General features: G+C 42.2%; 4 protein-coding genes across 8 annotated transcripts in view; 2 read left to right on the top strand and 2 right to left on the bottom strand.

Moving 5' to 3' along the window:
- LOC102082268 (trinucleotide repeat containing adaptor 6A) overlaps window positions 1-6,046 on the top strand; it is a 57,974-nt gene extending 51,928 nt beyond the window's left edge. For all 5 annotated transcript variants that reach the window (XM_025906851.1, XM_025906853.1, XM_025906850.1 and 2 more), the window contains one exon: window positions 282-6,046. In XM_025906851.1, coding sequence (XP_025762636.1) covers window positions 282-630 — 349 coding nt within the window. In that variant the 3' untranslated portion in view covers window positions 631-6,046. The remainder of the gene's footprint in view (window positions 1-281) is intronic.
- Window positions 6,047-6,735: 689 nt separating this feature from the next.
- On the bottom strand, window positions 6,736-9,994 carry ndufab1b (NADH:ubiquinone oxidoreductase subunit AB1b). Its single transcript, XM_003454926.5, has 5 exons — window positions 9,766-9,994; window positions 8,811-8,930; window positions 8,383-8,470; window positions 7,110-7,225; window positions 6,736-7,023 (listed from the first exon to the last, which is right to left on the bottom strand). The coding sequence occupies exons 1-4, from the start codon at window positions 9,934-9,936 to the stop codon at window positions 7,134-7,136; spliced, it is 471 nt and encodes a 156-aa protein (XP_003454974.1). The 5' UTR covers window positions 9,937-9,994; the 3' UTR covers window positions 6,736-7,023; window positions 7,110-7,133.
- Window positions 9,995-13,287: 3,293 nt separating this feature from the next.
- On the top strand, window positions 13,288-15,706 carry dctn5 (dynactin 5). The gene is made up of 6 exons (XM_003454925.3): window positions 13,288-13,464; window positions 13,644-13,712; window positions 13,802-13,920; window positions 14,114-14,225; window positions 14,714-14,816; window positions 14,925-15,706. Exons 1-6 carry the CDS (start codon window positions 13,417-13,419, stop codon window positions 15,020-15,022), a joined length of 549 nt encoding a protein of 182 aa, XP_003454973.1. The 5' UTR covers window positions 13,288-13,416; the 3' UTR covers window positions 15,023-15,706.
- A 1,079-nt stretch (window positions 15,707-16,785) lies between these two features.
- Window positions 16,786-24,535, bottom strand: hapstr1a (HUWE1 associated protein modifying stress responses a). Its single transcript, XM_003454942.5, has 5 exons — window positions 24,073-24,535; window positions 22,995-23,075; window positions 22,482-22,549; window positions 21,558-21,768; window positions 16,786-20,390 (listed from the first exon to the last, which is right to left on the bottom strand). The coding sequence occupies exons 1-5, from the start codon at window positions 24,266-24,268 to the stop codon at window positions 20,071-20,073; spliced, it is 876 nt and encodes a 291-aa protein (XP_003454990.1). The 5' UTR covers window positions 24,269-24,535; the 3' UTR covers window positions 16,786-20,070.
- Window positions 24,536-24,734: the final 199 nt, after the last annotated feature.

Here is a 24,734-nt window from a genome sequence, read left to right as displayed (position 1 = left end):
GCTTCTCTTAGAGCAGATGACCTTGAATAAAACCAGGCTGTTGATGCCAAATTAACTTGTCATAAATTAATCACAGATTTTTTTGACACTCAGTCAGATGTCCCTTTTACAGATAACCTGTGCATTCTTCCAGGCATATTAGCCCCCCAAAATACTCCCAAAATAAAGTGGGGAATTGCAGTAGTGGACAGTTGGCTGTTTAAATGGATGGAAAAAGAGCCACATGGTGTTGTGTACAGACAAAAAGTCTCACTCTTGTCTAACCTGCTCTGTTTCTACAGGTGTGTTTTGGGGAACACTACTATTCTGGCTGAGTTTGCCAGCGAGGAGGAAATCAGCCGTTTCTTTGCACAAGGGCAGTCAATGGCCACTCCCTCCTCTGGCTGGCAGACCCTCGGCTCCTCTCAGAGCAGAATGGATCAGTCTCACCCCTTTCCAAGCCGTGCTTCTGAACCCAACCAGTGGAACAGCAGCGACCTTCACAGCTCCTCCCTCTGGGGTGGGCCCAACTATTCCAGTAGCCTGTGGGGGACCCCCAGTGGCACCGAGGCAGGGAGGATCAGCAGCCCTTCTCCAATCACCTCCTTCCTCCCAGTGGATCACCTGACAGGGGGCGGGGACTCCATGTGAGCTGCCTGCCAGTGAAACAGGCTCGGGGAAGGGTCAGTAGAGAATTATCAATAATCAGCAGAATAGAGACACAAATGTAGTTCTATAAATGCAATGGCACTAGTTGGACTCTTTCTCATTTACAAGATATTCAACAAAACGGGGTCTCCCCTGTGGAAAACAAGTTACGTTTCTCTCTCTGCACATATGTCCACTTTGTTTTAGCCCAAAAACATATCAGTCGGAATACTTGAATCATGCAGGCCAATTCTATAATGTGAACGGATGGATATTTGCCTCCAGGTAGTGCTCTTTCAGACCGAAAAAAAGCTTCAATCGAGCTCATTATTATTATATTTTTTGTTTCATTCGTCATGTTTATTTGAATTCCAATTCTTTTTAACATTTTAATTTTTTGTTTTACTTTTTTTTTGCATTTGTTTGCTGACAATGTTGGAGTATGAGCTTTTTTAACTTTGCACTGAATGTGTTGTTTTTTTCTCAGTATAATCTGCAATATAGAGGGAGCAGCCAGTTTTTTCCAGTGTAGCTGTTTACTCATTGAGGTCCTTACTGTGTGTGTTTGTGAGAATTACTGTGTGTGCGCGCGCGTGAGCTGTGAATGAGTACGTGTGCGCTCCTCTCTGCCTTGGCACGCCTACCTTACTGCGTTGTCGTGGAGTTCAAGATCAACAGATAGTTAAAGAATTAAACCTGACTTAGGATGATTATCTGGTGATAGTTCAAGTGACATTAAAAGTATTGCACCAATTTTGTTTTAAAACTAAAGAAAGTTGAGCTCTGCAGTGCAAAGGACTGTAGCCGCAGCTGGGACTAGTAAGCCCCGCCCACCCTACTATAGGGAGGCGGGGTCGATCTAGCAAGCCCCTCCCCCTCCCTCCCTTTCTCATTAGCCCCCTGGCAGGCAGGTTTTAGTGGGGGGGAGGGGGGGAACAGCACTTTCAGAATAGGCTTTCAATGTTTTGGAGGTGCCACACTGCAACCTCTTGTTTACAAGACTTGGGAGGCAGAAAGTGTGTTCATTCTTCATTTTAAAGAGAAGATGGAATAAAATTTTTAAAAATGCACAAAAAAAATTTAAAAACGCTTTAAAAAAAAAAAAGATAAAAATTTTTAAAAACAGAAAAAGTTTAAAAAAAAACAACAACTCTTACTGAGGATGAAGACGATGCTTTGTAACTCTGGGAATTCGGATCAGTGTTTTTTGGCCATGGCGTTGGTTATTTTGAACTATTCCTCTTTTTGTCTGCTAAATAACCAGCAATGGTTCTCAGGAAATCAAGCCAGTTTTCCCCCCCTTGTAGTTTGAATTAAAGAAAAAAACTACTACTCCTTGTAGGAAAGGAAAATACAACTTCTAGCACTGAAAACTATGTAAAGGTCTGTAAGTTTGTTTTGTTTTTGTTCTCTCTATCTCTCTCTCTCACTCTCTCTCTGCCAAATAACTGCTTTAAGCTGGAGAAGCTCAACACACTGCTTTCAATATGCTGTCTTTTGAGGGAGGGAGGTGGGGTGTGTGGGGAGGGGGAGGTCGAGGACACTCCCGGCATTCCCTCTCCTCCTACTCTTCCTCCTCCTCCACTCCACTGATGTTTAAAAAAATCAAGAGTGGGGATCGTTTAATGCGTGAGCGCGTGACTGTGAGCGGGGAAATCGTCGTGTCTCGTCAGACTTATAAACCAAGAGAAAGGCGACTCTGTATCTATGCATACTGTAGCCTCTCGCATTCACATGGCCTACTGAGAGGCGTTTAGTTTTTATTTTTTTCTCCCTCTTCTACCATGTGTCACAATGTTTTAGCTGTTTAACAAACATTACTTGCTTTTCTTTTTTTAAATTTCTCTCATTGCCACAAATGGTGTTTTGAAAAAAAAAAAAATAGAACGAAGAGAAAAACAAAAACAAAAATCAAAAAAAAACAAAACTCTCGTTTTGGTTGAAGAAAATATTTTAACAGTAAAAAAAGTCGTCCACATTTCATTGCCTTGATCCTAATTGTGTCCGAAGATGCAACAACAAGTCAAGTGGCTTCTACCTGTTTACAAAATGAATATGATTGTATTGTACTGTTTTATTTTCTTTCCTTTGGGGCAAAGGGGGGGAGGGTGGGGTACTCATCTGAAGTTCCTGACGTACGTGTGTGTGTGTGAATGTGAAATGTGGAGGTTTTGCATGAGAACAGCGTGAATGTAAAATCCACCAGTGGCGTTTTTCTTCACAACAAGAGAATAACAGATTTATCTACCAGTGATTGTTTAGTTACTTTGATGCACAATTTGTTTGTTAGGGTCGGTGGTGGGGGGGGGGGGAAGTGTCAGAGGGGTGCATGAACGAGGAGTCAGCATTAGCGAAGCCATGGACCTTAATTATCCTTTCTTCATCGTGTTTGTGCGTGTCCCGTCCCCCCCCCCCAGTCCTCCTCTCTCATGTAGGTTCTTATTTCAGAAGTACTAGAAGCTTTAGTTTTTTATTTTTTAAGCTTAGCCCGTGAATATTTAACAACTTCAAAGTAAACGCAGTGAGACAGAACCTTGAGTATTAGCCAGACTTGACAGTGGTGTGTGCCAGTATTGAACCGCTCTCTACCAAATAATTCAATCATACAAAAAAATTAGTTTACTTAATTCCAGATCTCTTTGCTTATAAATATATATATATATATATATATAAATACATACTTACATTTATCTCTTATTTGTATTTGTTGTTGTTGTGTTGAACAGTTGTTATCAAGTGGAACATCTGAGCTTTTTTTTGTTGTTGTTGTTGTTGTTAGTTTTAGTCTGACACGTTGAACTGAGGAGCCTTGGATTTTGCACTTGGGTGGATTTTAGAGGAAAAAGGCCGAGCGAGCAGAAAGCAAAACTGAGACAGATGTTTAGATTTCCAGGTCTGTCTGATGGAGAAGGTGCGCCTGTGAGTATTCGACAGGGTAGAGTGTGTGTGTGTGTGTGCGCGTGCGTGTGTGTACTGTGATTCGAGAAGATGGTGCTTTGTTGGTCTCCCTTGGTTGGTGCACCTCCGGCTCTGAGCTGGGCCTGAATGTAGCTGAAACGGTTTGTAAAAGTATAAAAGACAGCGCAGCCTCAAACGTGCATGAGGGGCAACAAAAAACAAATTTTTTTTGTAATTTTTTTCTTTTGAGAAATTGAGCAGCAGTCACTGCTGCCGTGGTGTCGTTTGACTGAAACGAGGCGAGGAGGGGACGCGACTCGCGATTGGCTGCTTCTTCCTGGCTTTTCAGGGACAAAGGGTTGCACTTTTGCCTCCTCGCCGGCTTATCCAGGATCAGCTCCTCCTCTCCAACTCCTAAGCTTAACTACAGGGAGAGGAGACTCATAACTGACAGGTCTGAGGCGGGGGGGAGGGGAGGGTGGGCTCTAAACTGTCTATATTCCCTTACTGCTCAATGACATTACTTTACACTTTGTTCATTCTGATTTTTGGCAGCGCTGTCGTTCCTGGCGCTGATTTGAGAGCAGCTTTGTCCATCCTCAGTATCCTTTTTTCTTTTAACTATTACCGGGACAAAGGCTGACCCCAGATCAGCGGCTCAGGCGGCAGCATTGCTGTGCTGTTAGAGAAGGGACAAGCAACGTCTGGAAAACGCCTCTCAATAATGTTGTTACTGTTTTGGTTCCATAATCGTGTTTGTATCTACTGTCAGCCTGCGTGAGAGTGTGTTTGTGTGTGAGTGAGTGAATACATCATCATGCCAAATCGAGGAGGGAGGGAAGGAAAGGGATAAATCCTTTTTTGTTGTTGTTTGGTTGTAGTTGTGTACGTGTGCATACGTGTACTTAAAAAGCTGGACAATATTAAATGCTTGAAGATTAAAAAAAAAAAAGTTAAAAAAAGTCATTTGCAAAAGGATGATGTGAGGAAAACCTTTTTAGTAAAGTGAAAACCACCACGAGCAATGTACAATCCCCAGGGCTGCCAAGCAGCTTCCCGACAGGGCCAGACGAGGGGAAGGAAAGGAAAAGGAAGTAGCGGGCAGGAGGGAAGCTGGCTGGTGATACTCTACTACTTTTTAATGTTTAAGAAAAAAATAATGTGACTTTTTTGTTTCTCTTGACTTAAATATCCTGTGAGTAAATGCTATATTATATCATAACACACCTGACGGCTCCTACAGTCGATCAAAAAGCGCTAAGGCTTATTTTTTTGACAGGAAAAACAGAAAAAAAACAAACAAAAAAAACAAACAAAAAAGAAAAAATACAAAAACTGTGAGAATCTGCTGTCTTTGTTTTGTTTTTTGTCGTTTTACATTTAGTATGAACACACAAACAAACCCTGAAAAGCTTTAGTCTAACCAGCACAAAGATGTGGGCGGGTGGGGAGGGAAGGGTGGGTTTATCAGGGGAAAGGGTGGGTGTCGCTCAGAGAGACTATGCAGTGGAGTGTTTGAACCCAGGCTTCCATGTCCACCTTGGGTTTTTCTTCTTCTTTTTTTTCCTGTCTTTAAATAAAACAAAAACAAAAAAAAAATTCCCAAAAAATGAGTAAACACCGCTGAAATGGGATTCCCACTAATATTCCTCAAACGTGTCGTGCCATCGTTAAATTGTACAGCTAGTACAGCTACTAATAATAATAATAATACAAACTGAAAAACCTTTATTACCTAGCAAATGGCGGGCCAGTTGTAGCAGGAGGAGGAGGACAGGTTAAGATTTGCAAAAGTCCATTTTGTCGATTTTTCTCGCAGCTCGAGCGAGGCCGGTGAGACTGCAAATTTTACACGACTACAGTGCTTTTTTTCTTTTTATAGAGATTCTATCAATCCAGTGTGTAGTTGGATCACCTGTAAACCTATTATGCACATCGCTTTGGGAGACTGTTGAAACTATATATAAAATATATATATGAGAATATAATCGTACAGTGTCTATAATCAACGAGGGGGGCGTCTTCCTCTCTTGCAAACAAAAACAGGAAGTACCTTTTTATTTTCAAATGTCTTCCTCGGGTCATCAAAGGATTTTATCTTTAAACTTCGGTGGAATCTGCACTTTTTGAAGGACAATCTTTATTTGTATGGGTATAAAATTGACAAAATAAACGAAGTCGCCTGATATTAATGGTATAAAAAACCAACTCCAGTGTGCTCTAATAATGAATGTCTCCTCTGATGCTGTCTACTTGTTTGGTTTCATTTTAATCCTTTTAATCTCCTTCCTTTTGTTGCTTGGTTTGTTCTGTATTTTTTTTTTTTTTCCTCTTTATTTTCTTTCTTCTGGATTTTACTGCTCTTAAGAGAATCTGTACTAAGGTGTAGAGTAGTGAGTAGTAGGTCTTCTGTTGGCTGTACTCGTATACTGAATTACTGTTTGTAACCCGCTGGCTTCTGCAGCCAGCATACAAAGCTGTATAACTTGGGTACAACCCTCAATAAAAGACTAACACACAGCGGCCGCCTCCCAGAGTCTTTATTTCTCTCCGTGTGACTGAAAACTTCTGCTTCGTGCTCTCAACAACATCTCTGGCTTCAGGAGATGCAGACATGCTGCTGTGAACGAGGGAGCAGCTGAAAGTAGCTGCTGCTTTTGTTTGCTGTGACGACCTCTCAAGACAAGGTGATGTTTCCTGTGATATCAGGCTTTAAAGCCCTCTGAATGCTTTGGTTACTCTAAGAAAAGCTTTTAATTTGGTCTGGTTATAGAAATCTGTCTTAAATTGAAAGAATTCAGTTTCGGTAAACTCCCACAGTGGGTTTGCTAATTATTTTTTATTGTGTAAATGTTTTAGTTGTGGGTTTATTTTTGACACTTTAAAGTATTTACTGATTAATGATGTGGAGCTATTTCAGCTTTATATATGGTCAAGTATAAACCTGGGGTTCCTAAAGCTGTATTTTTGGGAGCTTTTTTCCTTTGACAGGTCAGGAGTATGTAGTGGATGTAGGTGGTGTGTGTGAGCCTCCCAGCATCAAGCTTCAGTCTGCTTACAACCCAAAGTAAATGAGAAATGAAAGTAGTTATTGCAAATCCCAGCCAGTGGAAACGTCAACTAAAAGAACTGCAGCTGAATGTGGGTCCTAATTAGAGAAAATGTTCCTTTTGATTTGGACCCGAAGCTGAGTAACAGCAGACACAGAAGTGTACAGCATGTGTCTTTATTGATCTATTAACGACAAATTGTACATGGGACCACAGGGTGAAGCTGAAATAAGAACAATAAATCAAACCAGTGATATAATCTTGTTTAATATTGAAATTTTTTTTATCTCCAAGCTCGCCTGAACATGTTCATTTAAATACAGTCAAACACGAGACAGCTGAAGCCAACGTCGCCATAATGGACACAAGAGTTGATGAAGTAGGAAACTGTTTGGCGCCCATCTGCTTCACAAGAACTTCGTGTTGGGTGGGTGGGGTGGAGGTGACCCTATGTGGGCACAAAGGAATATAAATTGAGCCCCGACACAACAACATGTGACCAAAGACAGAAAACTGGGCCTGGTGGTGACTTGCCTCTGTGGTGTGCTACAGAGCAGATTACTCATAAACGTCTTTCTTGTCTGCGACGTACTGTACGATCTCCTCAGGAGTCATCAACTTCTCTGCTTCTGCATCTGGGATCTCAAAGCCTGCAGCACAAACAAGTTATTGGTTACGGCGTGTGCTAAAGAAGCCATGTGACATGCATCGATAATGCTGGACGAATAAGCGGCTTTCTGCACAGATGGTCGCAAACATCTCGCTGGTACTACGTCCTCACCTGTGGGGGTTATGGTCACACATTAAAAGCTGTTAGTCTGTTATCTTAAGAGTCACTGCACTGATGCACTAACTGATTAAAATAAGAAAAAAAAAGTCATTTGATTCTGATTTAAATTTTCTGCTAACTGCCAAAAATGACTCTAGAACCCTCTAAGAACCCTGTTCTCAGCATACTATAAATCCACCCAGGACAGAGTTTAGACAAAGGCTCTGAAAGGACTTCCTTTTACCTCTTGACCTGGCCTTGACCTTGTATGGAAGTGCATTAGCCCTGATGTACAGTTATCAAACCTACCATTTGACTAAGAAGTCACCACTGAGGCTCCTGTGTGCACTCATGCTAAATGGACTGATTCTTATAGAGCACTAACAGCACTTCATACAACACGTCTCATTCGCACTCCAATAAACACACTGAAGTTTCAGGTTCAGTATCTTGCCCCAAGATGCTTCGGATCAAACCACCAACCTTCTAATTTGCAGAATGGCTGCTCCATCTCCTCATCCCTGTTTACTATTTACTTCCCAAACAGATTATATAAATCAGCCATTTATCAAAAGTACAGATTCCTGATTCGTTTAAATCTGCAGAATTATTACAAGTCAAAAAGTAAAAAGCAACAAACTGCAACCTTCAATCACTTTCTAAATCAGTTTTCAAGATGAATCCAACAAATAAATACTGTAGAATGATGTGTACTACAGTGTTTCTACCACAGGATATACTCTGAGTAAATCTTGCTTTATGTGGGACGTCCACACAGAGCGCCACATTTACCCTCTGAAGACAAACTTGACAGCACTTTGACGCTCAACAGGTAGGAAGACTGCAAGACTGGTGTTTCATATCCACACATGCAGGCAAATCTAAGATTCCTATTCAATTACTTCCACTGTGGCAGTACAACAGCAGTCACATTCTGCACTGCACTGTAGGAGTCAGAAACATCTCTTTTGCTGACTTAATGCCTAGAGCCACAGTTTGGAATAGTTTTCTATGCAGTGTAAAGAGGTTTGCTCTCACCAAACTCATCTTCCATGGCCATGATGATCTCCACCTGGTCCAAGCTGTCCAAACCCAAATCTTTCATGAAGTGAGAGCTCGTCTGCAGCTGTGGAACAGAAACCAACCAGAGGGTTAGAAATTCAAGCTTACTTATACAGAAACTTGCAAACACTACAGGCATTTCAGGGTGCTTTACAAAATAAAACAAACCAAATCTACATGAGGAATGATAGTATTAATTTTAGATTATTTTTCCAAGTTAAAAATCTAATTTTTATTACATTTAATACATTAAAAACAGCAAACTTTTCAAAAACAATTTCCATGAGCCATTCTGGATAGGGATGAGTCGCGATTGCCTAATTTCACCTCACAGATACCTGTGAACGTGTTATATTCATACATCTTTCAGCTAGAATTCACTGAAGGTCTCTTGTTGTTCTCACCTTCTCTGGGTTGATCTTGTCGTAGAGCTTGAGTACATACATGACTCGTTCTTTGATGGTTTCTAGAGTGAGGGGGGGCAGGTCTCCGTACTGTCGACACAGCACACCCACCGAGGGGATCTAAGGATTGCAAAGAAGAAAAGGGAAGAAATTATTAGTGCAGAGGGGAGTGGGGGGTTGTGATCATGCAGCCTATACATTAGCTTGCCTCAAGTGAGAGTGTACTACATACAGTGTGAAAAGAAGCAATAACTTCGAGTACACTGTGCAACAGTACAGATGTAAAGGCTGGAAAAAGTTTATCCAAGTTTCAAAATAAAACTTAAATCTTACTTAACTTTGACCAAGAGGAAATCTGTGCTGCTTTTCAAGCTTTTAATGTGTGGCTGACTTTATTATCTCAACTGTAATTACTGCATTATGGTTTCATTTGACTAAATTTGCAATTAAACGCATTTATCAGCGCATTAGTGTTCACTTACAACGCTGCACACCCACTTCAGGTTGTGCACAGCTTGCTAAAACACCTGTAACATTATTCTAACAGTGTTATATAAACACACTTAACGTAATACATAATAACATCCGCACTGCAACAGTGCTTTACCTTGCTGCACATTAGTATCTGGTGTTTAGCCAGAATCAGTCGTGCAGTGCTAGGCTAGGTTAAAGAATGAAGTTGCAAGTGCAACAACACAAGTCTGTCAATGAAATCACCGACTTTGCTAACTAGCTAGCTAGCCAACAGGGAAAACATGGCTGTTCCGTTTTTAAAAGCAAACCCCTCCGTGTTTCGTGTTTCTCTGCCACAACAACACAGAGTCGTTCAAAGCGAAACAGGCTGCTCGTGTGACACCGTGAACTCTCAGCGGGCTAGGCTGGCCCCACAGCTCTGAAAGACATCGGTAGGTCACAGCGGCTAGGCCGCGATGGTTCAATGTTACCGGAGACTCACCCGGCTCTGGACGAGCCACCGCGTCCTCCGGCTGTCTGCAGCGAAGGAGAGAGGTCGGTGAACAGCCGCCGCCGGGGCGGCAGTAACTCTTAATGCGAGGTTATTGGAGCAAAGCCTCAGCGAGGGCCGAGCGAAGGAGCGGACACACTGCTGCAGGACACGAGCCGCCATGACGGAGAGCAGTTACTGGGAGCTACCAGCGTGCGAGGCGAAGAAGAAGAAAAGCGGGTCAAGGGCTTCGCGTTGCGCATGCGCACAGTGCAAACCTTGTGTTTATTTCTAATTTGTCGCTTTATCTGCGCTTTTTTTAAAATTTAAACCCCGTCCATTTCTCACCACGAGCACATGGGTACTGAGAACCTGCCAATGACTTTGATTTAACTGGAAAATAAAAATGTTAAAGAGCAAGGATTCAATCCAGGGAAGACTAATCGATCACAGAGTCGTTTTATGATTATCTAAATGAGTAAAACGACACTTGCTCCACTTCATATCTTCTTTTAATGTGGCAATAAAGTTTATTTTTCAAATAATTCATAAGATATATCCAGTAAAAAACCAAACAAACACCGGAGATGTTTACACACGACGTCGAATATTCCTGCACGTTTTGTGAGCTGCAGATGCACATCAGAGTGTATTTTGCACAATGATCTGGACAGATGTGGAGCATTATATTAGAGGGAAACCTAAAAAAATAATCTAACTTCGAAAAAAGGTCATCATAGTATGCTTTGAGAGTAATGATGTCCCTCTTGGGAGATTTTCACATTCATAAAACAAGACTTGGATTGTGCAAATGAAACAAAAACAAGTATCGAAGATGTTGCTTTCAGCTCTTTAGGTGTACAATAATACTGCTAAAATGAAGTTATGAAGTCTACAAAAATTAGATAATAAAAATGGACAACGACAAACTTTTAGGCTCAGTTTATCAGACATGGAAGCTCCCATGGAAGCTGTGTTTCTGTGTTTTTCCCTGTGTCGGCTTTTTCTCTGCCTCCTCTGGGAGTTTTGACTGCCTGATTGCTAGATCCAGGTAGCAGTGATGTCTCCAGGGTTTCAGGCAGATTACACTTCAGTTTGTAAGAGCCACAGCCCTTTTCATCTTCCTGTTTCTTCTACTTCCGTCCCACCTGCCTGAATAACATATCCTCTGACAAAAACCCTCGAGTGTCCAGAGTCTCTTCCTCTGCTCTTCCTCTCTCTGAAGGTCCCGGCTGTTTAAAAACACTCCTCCAGGATCTTGTTTTTAAGTTTCCTCATCACCGCTGCACCAGGGGCGGATCTAGAGAAATTTTCTTAGGGTGGCATGAGGGTGGCAAAGCAATCAAATAGGGTGGCAAAATCAAAGCCTTTTTTACCATACACATATGCAGGTGGTTACATATGGTTAAAATGATTCAAATGCAGTAAGTATACATGCTTTTCATATAAATATAGTCTATAACTTAATTATTGTCTGTAGCCCACATAATTAAACACTTTAGTTACATAAAACATGTGAGTTTTGATGCTATGTACTGTATAGCCTGTATAATAAATAAATATGTAGCCCAATAAGTATAAAATCCAGAAAGCTACACAACATGGGGCGGTACATTTACAAACACAAGTCTAACTTAAGTTTCACACTGTTTTTTGTTAGAAAACAATCACGTTGTTACATGCTTAAATTACACAAAATGTCAGAAATCTGCACTGTCATGAACAAAAATTTAAACCTAATTTTTCTTGATTTGTTGGATTAACCCACTGAGGTCTGAAATACAACCGGACATTTTTGACTCCTTTTGAGTTTACGTTCATATTTCACCCTCAAATTGTTTCATTTTATTTTTTCCCCTTGCCTTGTTTGGTATCATTCTTTTCAGCTCAGCTGAATTTGTCTGAATGTAGTTGTTTTTTTTCACTGACATACTGCATTAGTATTACTGATCTGAAATCACACAAAGAACTTAAAATCCTGGTAGTATTTTTTTACTGTAAAAAAACCCACAGACATGTTGAGTAAATTTTTATAACTTGAAATGCAAATATAAATTGTACATTTATAAACATATACAACTATTTATCTAAAAATGCAGCCAATACACCTGCTGGGTTTTTTTTTCCATTTTGTACAACCATTTAAAAATATTACTAAAACTAAAATGAGAGAACAATCAGGTGTCACAAATTATGTGTGGCAGTAAAAAAATGTTTTTCCACCAAAAGACAGAGGCGAACAGCACAGGGATAAACCTGCAGGCCTGACAACAGCAGGTGTATCACTCCGCTGGTTCTCTACTTATTGACAGTGTTTACATTGCAAATGTGCCTTTGTGACATTCATTAGTGCCATCACTGACACACAAAACAAAACGACTACACAACAGAACAACTACACAAGACAACACAACACACTAAGTATACACTCCACACTAAACGTCATAAATCTCCCACATCTAAACTCTCTCTTTCTCACTCGCTCGCTCTGTCTCGCTGCCGTTACCGTCACTCCCAAAACTTTCCCCTCTTCCTAAACAACCAAATCCCACATGTTGACTTTTTTCTAAATTGGTCTGCATGGTACATTTTTCCACCGATAGGAAAGAGGTGGCTTTTTTTCTTTCTTTACTGTTTTCGCGCTGTCCTTAGAAAACGCTTTAAAAAAAACATACACACAGAAAAAAACGTGATGACAGTATTTAGAAAAAAGCATGGCTTATGTATATTATCATAACTCTGGATTTACTGGGCTGTAATTAAAATTTAAAAACTTTGAAGTCCGAACTTTCAATATGGGCTGAAATAGAGACTCAGCGTGGCTGCAGCTTGTTGCTTAAATCAGTCATGTGATTTGGAGGTGCAGCGTGTCCGTGGACCACAGAGGGTTAATAACACTCATCTTCATTCCATTTCCAGAGTGTTACAACCAACTACCTGTGTGAAATCTGAAATCCCCATGGTGTTGTTCAAAATGTGCTCTGGAACAACCATAAGCATCACTTGCTACTGAAAACAAGAAAAAAGCCGGTCCTGCTATGGGCTGAACCATTTGTTAAAGGTGCGGGGGGGGTAACACTATGCAATATATTCAGTTTTAGCATTTATATTCACTGTTGACTGTAACTACGCTCAAAGTGTTAATGCTATCCTATTTTAATAAACAACACTGTCATATGCAAAACTGGGGTGCACTTGGGGTGGCAAGGGATCATTTTAGGGTGGCACTTCCCATGCCACCCTTCTAGAACCGCCCCTGCTGCACAGCGCATGTAGCTTTTCGGGCCACCACTTCAGTTAAACCCAGCTTAACCCTCAGTGTTTTTAGTCTCATTGGAGAAATCATAAAAAAAATCCCCGAACCTATCACAAAATATACAGACAGTTGTTGTTTATAAAAGCTTTTATTAGTAGTAGTAGTAGTAGTTTTTATTTATTTTTTAATCTTTACACATGAATATCTATTATGTCTGTTTTGTTTGTTTGTTTTTCTGTTCCTCGATTTCTCATGTTTTAAATAAAGTTATTTGATGGCGTCACGTCCGGGCTTGCGCAGAAGAGAAGCGTAGAAGGAGCTTCCCATAGAGAAAATCCGGATCGATGCTTTAGACAGTATCGCAGAATAATCATCGCTGTGTTTGATAGTTCAGCGGGTTTCCAGCCATGGAGTTGTCTGAAATACTGTACAACAAAGCGGAGTACATTGAGACGGTACTGTGTGGGATTTTAATCACCGCTGTTTAAGCTAACGTAGCCTGCTATCTGTCCAAGCAGAAAGTGAACGGGGCGTTGGGCGGAGAGCAGAGACGGTTGTTTGTGTTCATTTATGTGGACAGAAACAGATACGATCGTTCACACGATTATTAACCGTTGTTATTGTTCTATTTCAGGCTTCTGGCAACAAAGTGAGCAGACAGTCGGTACTATGTGGGAGTCAAAACATAGTCTTGAACGGCAAAGTAAGGAAAACACACACCTGGAAATGACACTGTGAATAGAGACTGTCCAGCTGTGCTAAAGCTTAGTCTTTGGATGTTCTCTCTTGCAGACTATTGTTATGAATGACTGCATCATCAGGGGGGACCTTGCTAACGTCAGGGTGGGCAGACACTGCGTGGTGAAAAGCCGGAGTGTTATTCGACCACCTTTCAAAAAGTTCAGCAAAGGGTAAAGTATCTTGGACACACGTTCAGGCCAGCCATCTGCTTTCATGTTCTAGATAAAGATGAAGATGCTTTGAGATTGTTTTTAATTATTGTCACTCAAGATATATTTAAAGTCACTGTACAAATGAATAAAGGAGAGAATATGGTAAGCAGAAAAAGCATATGTCTCATCACTGCCCTGTCGCCCCCTGCAGGGTGGCTTTCTTCCCGCTGCACATTGGAGACCACGTCTTCATCGAGGAGGACTGCGTGGTCAACGCAGCACAGATTGGTTCCTACGTCCACATTGGGAAGAACTGTGTCATAGTGAGTGAAATAAAATCTCACACACGCACACAGCTAGCTCCTCGGCAGTGAAAGGACATCGCTGTGAAGGGAGAGAATAAACAGAAAGCATGTCTTTATTGCCTGTGGTGAACCAGTCACATGGCAGTCATGCAACGTTCTGCTGGCAGTCGAGGGCTGAATTAATAAACAAAAAACATAAGCTGGCATTTTTTTTTTACACTGTTGATTTGGATCACAAAAATAGGGGAATTCACTTAATTACAAATTAGTCATTAATTTGTGGTGAGATGGACAGGGAGGTGCAAAGATCCAGCCCACTGGCAGTCCAACCAGGCCACAGAGACCCCTACAGTTTTAGTGGGCTTTTATAGAGTTCTCAGGTATCCAGGTCATGGTAGTCTAAGGAGCTTGGAAAGAAAGTGACTGGACGGTCTACACTCAACCTGAGTGAAAGTGCATGACTCTGTGGCAGATGTTTAAATTTCTTTTTCCCATTATGTGTGCAGGGTCGCCGTTGTGTGCTAAAGGATTGCTGCAAGATCTTAGACAACACCGTGCTTCCTCCTGAGACAGTGGTGCCACCTTTCACCGTCTTCTCTGGATGCCCAGGTGAGCAAAATGCACACAACTAATCAATAGACCAGCATCTTTCTATTTTTCTGTCTTCGTTCTCCTAGCTGTCTGGTCTTTACCTGCGTTTGTCTCGCTCTCTCTCAGGTCTGTTTTCAGGAGAGCTCCCAGAGTGTACACAGGACCTCATGATTGATGTAACCAAGAGTTACTACCAGAAGTTCATGCCCCTCAGCCAGATATGAGTCCCGCTCTTAAACTCTCAGCCAGGACCTCTACCTTTGTTCAGCCAGCCACACGTTGGGGGCTCTCATCAGACTCTTAAGAGCTCACCTTTTATCTGTCATCGACCCGAGGCCTTGAGTTTAATTTCCCAAGAAAAAAACATCACGTATTAAAGTCAGATTCAGCTGCACAAAGCTACCATGTGTTGGCTGCTCCAAATTTCAGAGAAATAAAATGAAATCCCGTTAGATGTCATTCTGATGCTTTGCCCTGTCACTGCATCACGGAGAAAAACTCGAGGACCACCGTGTGGCCTCTGATCATCGCCGTCTTTACCCGATGGCTCTCTTAGAGCAGCTGCAGATGAGGATGAAGAGGTGGAGGAGCTACGAAGGACGCAAGAACACGGCTTTTAATATTGAACACCCACGGACCAAACACTAGCAACACTAGTCCCTTGAGGATGTTGGCTGAACGTGCGTATCATTCATATCAGCAGAAGACACATTAATTTTACTGTGGCTGTAATTTTCTTCTTTGTTTGCTTTTTTTTGTTCCTTGCTGGCCATTGAAAACTGTTTAAGTATTTAATATTGTTTTTATGTTTGGAGGACGGCCCTTTTTGCTTCGCTTCTGCCGTTTTCTGTGAGACAACATCAGAAATAGTGAAGCATATGAATAAATGTAAATGACTGAAAACCCTACAAATGTCTCAGAGGTGTTAACTTTATCTGGGAGCATTTACTTTGGATTATATGATAGTTTTTGACCACAGTAATGTTATTTATTTACTGATGTTTCTGAGAAAGCACGTGCAATCTGCAGATTTAGAATCTGCTACAGTTTCCTGCTGATCATCTATTAAAAGGGGCATCAAACTTAAGGCCCGGGTGCCAGAATTGGCCCAGTAAAGACTTTAATCTGGCCCACTGGACTGCTTTGGAAATGCAAAGGAGAGCATACATTTTAGACTTTCAACTGTATTTTTATCAGTTTTACAGCTTTCTTTCATATTACACCAACATAATTAAGTAAATGGTTACATTACAGACAAGTTCCTCTTTTTTTAGTTTATAATATAAAAACTACTTTTTTTTGTTTTAAATTTAAAAAGGCCTTTTTTGTCATGTATATAAACTGAGACGCACTGTTGAATATTGCCTTGATGCCACTGATCTAATAGAAGTTTTTATTCTACCGCTGTCCTCTGGCTCCCCCTAGTGGTTTGTATCCAGTGGCTTTTTATGTGTGAAGTTTCAGGGACTCCTCTGGTCATTATTGCTTTATTAAACCAAGAAAGCAGGAAGAGACTCAGGAAATGACCCAGGGTGGACTTTAACCCAGGTAGCTGCATATTTCTCACAGCACGCAAGTCATCTGCTCAACCTGGTGAGCTAAATGACAAGTTAACAAAGCTGTTGACATTTGACTAACAGAAACATTTCTAAGTTTCCAAACTTTTAACACCGTTAATCTGCTCCTCATTTGTGCTTGAGAAGAAAAAACAGTTTCGATACTTTATTTACTGACGAAGTTAAAGAACTGCAACCTGACAGGGAAAATGTAGCAATCAGTTTGACGTAAAGATCATCAGAAGCAGAAGAGCTGTGCTGCTGTGAAACGTGACTAAAACAGAACACACCGTTTAGAACAGGAAATGGCCCAAAGAGGCCTCACTGCCCGTTTTTAACTTTGATAATGTTTTGTCTTTAGTCACATTTTACAGCATCTTCTTTCTGAAAGCGTTGTCCTTATTTTTTAAAATGAAACATAGCCAATCCGATTGCGATTCAATGGTTTTATTTCCTTTACAATGTGAACCACATATATCATACCAACAATTAAATGTTCAGTATATAGATTAGCCATTTATTACCTTTTTAAACAAATAAGAAACAGCTGATGATAGTGTTGGCTCCAGAGACTTTGTGGCATGAGTCAGCCTGATGAAACAATGTTGATGAAGGCTGCGACTGGCTCAGGGAAGAAACAGAAAACATAGGGTGACCCCAAACTGATCTGAAGAGGGGGAGCGGGGGTCAACTCTGCAGGTTTAACAGTGGGACTTCAAAGACGGCACAATCCTGCTCTTATCAAACTCTTTAGTCAAACCTTTGGGAAGAAGACATCCTTTGATAGGCTCAATCTTTAAGTGCTTTTCCTGTCAGCGCACACACTTCCCTGTAACTGACATGACGTGCAACAGAAACAGCAGGCGGGTGAAGCTACTAGTTTGTAGCCGAACGCCTCGTTTCGTCTCAGAAACAATGCTACCAATGCCGAAGTGGAGTGTTAGACACAGAACAGCGAGCCAAAGCGTCTAAGAGAAGAAAACTAGAACATTTCGAAATTCATTCCTTTGCTTTAATGAAGAGCGCGTGGACAAGCAGACCAGTCAGTCCTCAGGAGCTACACCACCTAAAATAAAATAAAAAATGTAAATACTTTTTTTTTTTTGCCAGATCCTGCAAAATTGATACCTAGAGGTTGAACTGCACCAGACCTGAAATGTGACTTTACGGCACATTTACCTGTTCAAGAATCGAGGTTGGGTCCTATGTTAAGATTATTCACTGAGTCAGTGATGGCTGAAGCAGCTCAGCTTATCAGATACATATTGCCATTTTAACCCCACCTCCCCTCCGCCCTCTGCAGGCAAAGCTGAGCTGTTAAATACCAAGTTTACATTTTGAGTCTCAGCGGTTTCAGAGATCCAGGACTTTGACAGATCGTCAAACATCACCCGGGTTCTTTTTCCTTTACTGAAAAGCCTGAAATCATAGGAACATAAAAGGCAACCTAAAGCACAAAATGAAATCGGTGACCGGAATTTAAGAAAAAAAAACAAAAAACCTGGCATGCTTTATACAACTAAATAAAGGCCACTTCACAGGCCATAAAATGTGAAAGGGAGAGAAATGGAGTCAACGTGAGGAACAAACTGAGAAGAAAGTAGGAAACATTAACACCACACTGGTCACTTCCTGTGGGTAGTACAGGTAGAACAGCTCACTGTATCATTAACATGGCAGGGCTGGTTTAATACTGAGACAACTCAAGATTTCTTTCATCATTTACACCCACAAACATGCTCAGGTTTAGCTCTGATAACATCACGTTAACATCCTAAAATAAACCGATTCATATTGCTTTGCTTTACCCCTTTTATTGACTCATGTGCCATTAATGTCTCCTGCTCTGCTCCCTCACTGAATGTTGGAAGTAAACAACGATTTTAGGAATGAAACTCAACCCCATGTTACTTCGTTCTGTACCAAGTTTAAAAAAGCAAAACAAAAAACAAACCCATCCACATTTTATTAATGCACACACCCCTTTCACAAAATACAGACAGCATCCATCTTCCCATCCGACACGCTGGCCCAGTTACCTCGTGTGCGCCGGGTGGCATGTTTTGTGGTTGTTTTTGAGCGTGCCACCATTCCTAAAGCCTAAAAAGTTGAGTTCCGTTTTTTCTTCCAATATCTTACGTCATTTGTCAAACAGGGAAGGTCTAAGTCTCTGCAACATGTTCAAATAATTTTGAAGAAGTGACAAAAATCAAGTGAGTGCAAGAGCTCCTGTTTTATTTCTAAGCATCCCACACTTAAAACTCTCTTCCACAAAGGCGGCGCCGAGCCAGTTTTTCCTGGGAAACTGCCCACGTTTTTAATCAAGTTAGAGGACTAAATGTTATTGAGCATCTCGAAAAGCACGGTGGACACAGAATCTGAGGACTGCCATCGGCACGAGTGGTTCTCATTTTGATGAGTGGTGCTGTGGTGCCTGGCATGATTAGATCAGCACCGCCATTTGTAGAAAAGAGGTGAATGTAGTGTGTGGACAACTCATAGGGGTGCACGGTTAGGGCCGGACAAAGGTACAGCTGGAATAAAAATGGAAGAGCCGATTTATTTGCATGAGTCAGAAGTGAAAACTAAGTGCAAAAAAATCCTTATTGCAACTCATCAGAATCATCCCACGACCACGGGAAAACAGCAGCTGCTTTCATAAGACTAGAGCAGAGGGGGAAAGAGGCTGTTGGAGAAGCTGCATAAACAAAGAAAATAAAATTCCTTTTCCATTATCCTCAACAGCAAAAACAACAGGAAAAAAAGTGGGAAAAGAATGGAAAATTCACTTGGCTATAGCTGCTGAAAACAGTGGCAACAAACCTAGAATTTTAACACTGGTGGTTGAAAAACTAAAAACAAAGAAAAGGTGATGGTCTGAAGTACAAATCGAGCCACCGTAGAAGCAGAGCACTTAGCAGAGAATAAAGTCTGAATGTCCAAACACTGACAGCCTGCTGTTGTAGTTAGATGCTGTCAACCTAGTAGCCAGACAAACGGAACTGCTTACAAAGTGGCAGATGAGGCAGCGTGATGCCACACACACACACACACACACGTACTCCTACTAGGCGATTTAGCTCCACCACTGACAGGCTACGCCAACTAAGAGCTGCAATGATGAAGTAACAGAAAGACGGGTGGGGGGGGTTAACGCAGGGGTCAGTCGGGTCCAACGTTTGGCGAGCGACACAATCCACTGAGTGAAGCGATTTGATCATGGCCCTCACTTCCTTATTAAGGTGGTGGGTGAGGATGAGTGAGGTTAAGGGAGGGAAGGGCACAAATGTGTCAAAGATCAAAGTGGCTTTTACTTGTCGAGCAGCACGGAGCGTTATCGCCCCCCTCAAGAACTGTGTGGATCCCAGGATAAGTCGGGAACTTTTTTCGTTGTCTCCTTTCCAGGGCGATGTTTGAGGAATGTGCGACGTGGCTTCCTGGTCGCCTGCGCGCACACTCACGCCCACTCGTTAAGTGTTCTTGATTGTAGATCGATGATTTGTAGTAAAAGAGCTGGGAAAGGAGACAAGGACTAGAATTCGACAGCTTTCAGTCCTCGTTTTCATCTTCAGCCGAAGCATCCAAGTGCGCGTGTCTGTACATCTGCACGTATGTCCCACACGAGCCCATCCATCCCCCCGCCCCCTCTACTAGCCTTGGCTTTGAAGGCTAACCCACCCACCATCCCCTCCCCTCGCATGTAGGCAGGGGGCAGATCAGATCATCCTGTTGCGTTTGTGCGTTGGGGAGTCTGTGATGACATCACTACATTGGGTGGAGTTTCGTTTCCTGGTTCCTCCCCCCCCTCCGGCAGAGGTGGCGCCAGTAGAGTCCAGATGCAGCGCCATCTCCTCTGAGATGAAAGTGTTTAGGTCGACGTCTTGGAGCCCATTACGCCTGCTGCGGCACACCGGCCCAGAGCCGGAAGAACCACCTCCGCTCGCACCACCTCCATTACTGCTGCTCCCGCTGACATGTGTGGGAGAACCTGGAGCACCGGAGCGCACGCTGATACTCGCCATGGCACCACTCAGACCTGAAGGAGGAGACAAAAGGAGAGGAAGTTTAGCAGCAGGTAGACGTCTACGTCTCATTTACAGCCTCTGATAAGAAGAAAGCTTCCATTAGGCTTATAAAATAAATAAATAAATAAATAAATAATCAACTCTTTTTACCTTTTAAATGATTGATGGACAAACTCATTTTTCATAAAAGCCAACTTAAAATTCACATCAAGATACGTGCCCCTCAAAAAGAAGCTCCTCTATCAGCTCCTGATTGCACAGCTATTTCAGCAGAAAGGTGATAGCACTGAGTAATATTGCCATTTTCTCATTTCTAATGCAACAAATAAGATAATTTCAGGCTGAATATCAATTTAAAAAGTAATGAAACACTCAGCATATTGTTCATACTACAAAAACACCAATAGCACATGATCCAATCTGACAGAGATATACAGAAAGAGGCAGCCTGCAGTTAATCACCATGTCCCTAATTTTAACCATGTTAAAATTAATCTGTCAGGCCGGATGATCAAAACAAAATACAAACAGGTGACAAACTGCAATGAACTGAAATGTCATAGACTTCCGTTTCTGTAATCTGACCCAGTCTGACCTCAGATGCACCTTAAATGTGACGCCCGTCAAGTTCTGAGAATTTATTTGTGTTACAGCACAGCAGAAAATACCAGCATATTCAAATGGAACTTAATTATAGAGAGGTGAGTAATAGGAAACAATCTGTCTTTCGATTAGTCAAATAGTGTCTTGCAAACAAATGACAGGAATTGCCCTGGAAAAAAAAAAAGGAAGAGAAAAAAAAAAAAGCACTTTCACACACCCATGTGGAAAAAATACCCTTATCTCTGAGCCACATGTAGCAGAAGGACAAGCCTCCAATCTCTCACAGGCGTAAACACAGAAGGCCTCTCTCATGAACACATGAGAGGCCTTAAACACAGCAGTGTCTCATATGAAAGACCTCATCTCACAGTCACTGTGGTACATTAACCATTTATCTATCAAACTTAGGAATCAGGAGGTCACACACACATACGTTTACAAGCATAAATAGCGCACACACAAGTTATTTTACATTGTAGCTGCCACCGAGGGGGTGTAAGTCAATTCTGATTCTTTGGTACGAATCCCCACTGGTGTGTCAGCTGTGAGTCAGCCTTGCACTTAAATGTCCTCACCATGCAGTGCTATGGCCTCCCTGAAGGGCTGGAGGTCCGCTTCTACAGATGAGCCAGTCTCAGCTGGTGAATTAGCACGGCTGGGGGCCACCATGGCCAGCCGAGGGTTGGCCCTGCTACTTCTGTGTGGTGGTGCTTTGCCGCATAAAAAGCTGATCAGATCCTCCCTGCGGATGGTTCTCCGGCGCTTTTTCACCCAGGCCAACATGTCCTGCAATCCAGTGCACATTATAAAAAGCTGAGAATTTATGCTTCAAAAGGAAATCTACACTGAAACCCTACAGCGCAACCTGACACGCATCTCCAGAGAAATGTAACTACACGTCGGGTTGACGCAGGCAGCGACTGTTGAGATTGTTCAGTACAGTTACATTTCCAGCTAATTTTTCATTTCATTTTTGAACTTATCAGTGAGAATAACACTCATCATCTCAACATAGGGAATCTTAATCGCAGCATCAATATAAGGACTCGCAAATGTCTGCAAATTCCTGGAGGGAGACTGTCAATTCCCTCAGGTTTACTCCAATAGTTTCAACAAAGAAGTGGAAAAACTACAGGGACAAATATGTTTACTCTTTGTTTAAACCCAGGAGGGGAAAAGTCCCAGCATTTTAATTTCTTTCTATCATGTGTGCCACTGCATCTAAAAACACTGGAAGACGACCACATGGTTATTAACACATAATGCACCAGTAAAAGCATAAATGTCAGCAAAGACGTTGGTCACTTAGGGTAGGGAAGGCTACGTCACAGGCTCTGCAGTCGGGCATCTGTTATCAACAAACACTGATCCAGTCTTTTTTTTTTAAATATCCTGCATTGACCCTGTCATGCATAGCTAATCTTGGTTTCCTAAACGACAAGCCTATGACAGGAAGCTGTAAAGTCACAATTAGTCACAAGCACAGGAACAAGACCCACCTTATTACGACGTTGGTGTCCTATCTGGATGCCCCGATCGAAGCTTCTCTGATGGGCCTCGACACTCTCTGTGACGGTGAAAGACAACATTAAAATAACAACAGCTGTTCACTATGATATATAACAAAGCCAACCAAATATTTATCTCTATTTAACATTTCTCATGCTGTACCCTATTTAATTATGTATTTAGAAATGGAGATGCTCTACTAAGAGACAGGCTTTGTTTCACTAGTGAATATCTGACATTGTTGTGTGTGTGTGTTTGTTTGTTTTTGGTCCCCTAAACCTTGTGACAAGCTGATCAACACAGGGTTGATCAGCGATAATAACCACTTCTGTTTACCTTTTCACCAGGGGGGACAGATCAAAAACATTTCCCAAAACTAACAAAGTTGCAGCCAGAGTCTACACCACTGGCTTAACGCACAGACACAACAGGAAGTGTAGAACCTGGTAGATCAGTAAGTCCTGCTCAAAGGAACAAGGATTGAGGAGGATGTGGTTGGTTACCTTTGTAAAGGTTGGTGACTGCTGTAGCAGCGTTCTGAAATGGCACCCACAATGAGAGGCCCTGCTGATGGCATACTCTGTCTGCAGGTGAGAGAGGAATAATAAAAAAAACACTTGTAATTTAAAGCAAATACCATGGTGTCATACTAGTGGGGTTGAAGTTGAAGATCATTTTCATTCGCCATTTTGTCTTGCATCTACAACTGCAAGGGGGACAGGGTTTGGCATAAAAATAACTGGCAGCCAGCGCTAGATGGCCAGCTTGGCAGCAGCTTGTTTAGCAGGAGAGTGCCGACACACGAACTTAACTGCCCTCTCAGCAGTAAAGTTGCAGAGCCCAGTCAAACACACACTGGTAAAGACTTTACCCAAACTCCTCTTTCTACGTGCCGGGGATTTATCACGACTGATAAGAGCCAAGCTACAGCAGATTGTAGACAAACCAATATTATCCTCGCCATCTTGTGATTATAACGTTTCGCATCGGCTCAACTTGCCAGCTAGCCGGCTGTTTAAAAAACAAAACAAAGCCAGTGGACACTTATGTGCGGGCTCTTATTTCAACGCGTTTGGGGGACAACGTCTACAACCAATGGATACCGGTGTAGCAGATGTTAACACTGACAGCACACAGCAGACTGTCATCTGGGAATGTCGCGTAGCTACGATTGTTGTTGCCATCGCCATTTTGTAACTAGCCTGGCTAACCTGACGATAGCGGCTGTCAAACTTTAGTGTCAAAGTATTCGCGTTAACTCAAACTACCTCATCCCTTCGTCGATGTGGCCACTGTTATTTGGTGCTCGGGGTAACTACACAACGCTAGGTTATAGCTCATAACTCTTTGTCACCAGCTAGCCCGGACTAGCTAGAAAAAAATGTAGCATTGCAAAATTCACCTGTAAACGATAGTTTCCCCAGTACCCGGCTAGACGAGGAGTTTGCTAAAGAGCTAACTACACTGCCATTAACGTTAGTTTATAGGGCTCAGTGTACAGTCAGGCTGCTAACAAACAAGCCAGGGGACGATGCAGGCACCGTTAGACGGACAAGCAAAAAGGAGAGCGCTGGGCTGGACCTTTGTATAACTGTGCCACGGCAGTGGCGGAGTTCTGGAAGAGATGCCATAGTTTATCCTGCTCGTTGTCGACGTCCTCCTCGCTCGGCTCCCTCTGCTCCGCTTCGGCCAAACACTGCCGCTCCCATTTTGAGAACCAGTGCTCGGGTCCGTGTTCCTGTATCTCCGAGTCGCCGTCTTCCTTCTTCTCCTCCATTTAATTCGCCAAAAACTCGAGAGAAATTCGATTTTTAGCTTGAAAAGATGGCCGTTTCGACGCCGTCTAAAGAGTTATATGAGGGGAAATCATGAGTACTTTTATGTTTTTGTTATTTTTTTTTCTTTTCTATTTCGTACTACGATACTGCGTCGCCACCTACTCCTGCCATCATAAACCTAGCTAACTATTTTTCCTAGTTGCCGACGTCGGGATATATGCACCACAGACTATCCTGTTATGCATTTCCTCCCGCCCCATTACTCTACATGTCAGCGACAAATGGCTACATGAACGCTGCAGGGTGGGCTCTGGGTCTGGGCACGCAGTTTAATTGGCTTTCAGACACGTCTCTCACACCGCTGACACAAAAGAGGCTCAGTGAAAATTCACTTACTTTAAGTGCTCGTTGGCAAATTTATTAAGCTAGCAAGAGACACGGAACTCAGAGAGCAAACACAAGCAC

Source organism: Oreochromis niloticus, linkage group LG4 (genome assembly GCF_001858045.2).
Source record: "Oreochromis niloticus isolate F11D_XX linkage group LG4, O_niloticus_UMD_NMBU, whole genome shotgun sequence".
Lineage (NCBI taxonomy): Eukaryota > Metazoa > Chordata > Actinopteri > Cichliformes > Cichlidae > Oreochromis > Oreochromis niloticus.
The sequence above is the reverse complement of the archived record's forward strand: the minus strand, read 5'-3'. Positions and strand labels throughout refer to the sequence as shown.

Excerpts from the sequence above, each read along its gene's own strand:
- hapstr1a (XM_003454942.5), bottom strand. The coding sequence starts at position 24,268 with ATGGAGGAGAAGAAGGAAGACGGCGACTCGGAGATACAGGAACACGGA. Across the intron at positions 23,076-24,072 it reads CGTGGCACAGTTATACAAAG|ACAGAGTATGCCATCAGCAG; the intron begins GTCCAGCCCAGC and ends TCTCACCTGCAG. Across the intron at positions 21,769-22,481 it reads GACACCAACGTCGTAATAAG|GACATGTTGGCCTGGGTGAA; the intron begins GTGGGTCTTGTT and ends ACTGGATTGCAG.
- ndufab1b (XM_003454926.5), bottom strand. The coding sequence starts at position 9,936 with ATGGCGGCTCGTGTCCTGCAGCAGTGTGTCCGCTCCTTCGCTCGGCCC. Across the intron at positions 8,931-9,765 it reads GGTGGCTCGTCCAGAGCCGG|ATCCCCTCGGTGGGTGTGCT; the intron begins GTGAGTCTCCGG and ends TGCAATCCTTAG. Across the intron at positions 7,226-8,382 it reads GGCCATGGAAGATGAGTTTG|GCTTTGAGATCCCAGATGCA; the intron begins GTGAGAGCAAAC and ends TTTGTGCTGCAG.
- dctn5 (XM_003454925.3), top strand. The coding sequence starts at position 13,417 with ATGGAGTTGTCTGAAATACTGTACAACAAAGCGGAGTACATTGAGACG. Across the intron at positions 13,713-13,801 it reads ACATAGTCTTGAACGGCAAA|ACTATTGTTATGAATGACTG; the intron begins GTAAGGAAAACA and ends TCTCTCTTGCAG. Across the intron at positions 13,921-14,113 it reads TTCAAAAAGTTCAGCAAAGG|GGTGGCTTTCTTCCCGCTGC; the intron begins GTAAAGTATCTT and ends CGCCCCCTGCAG.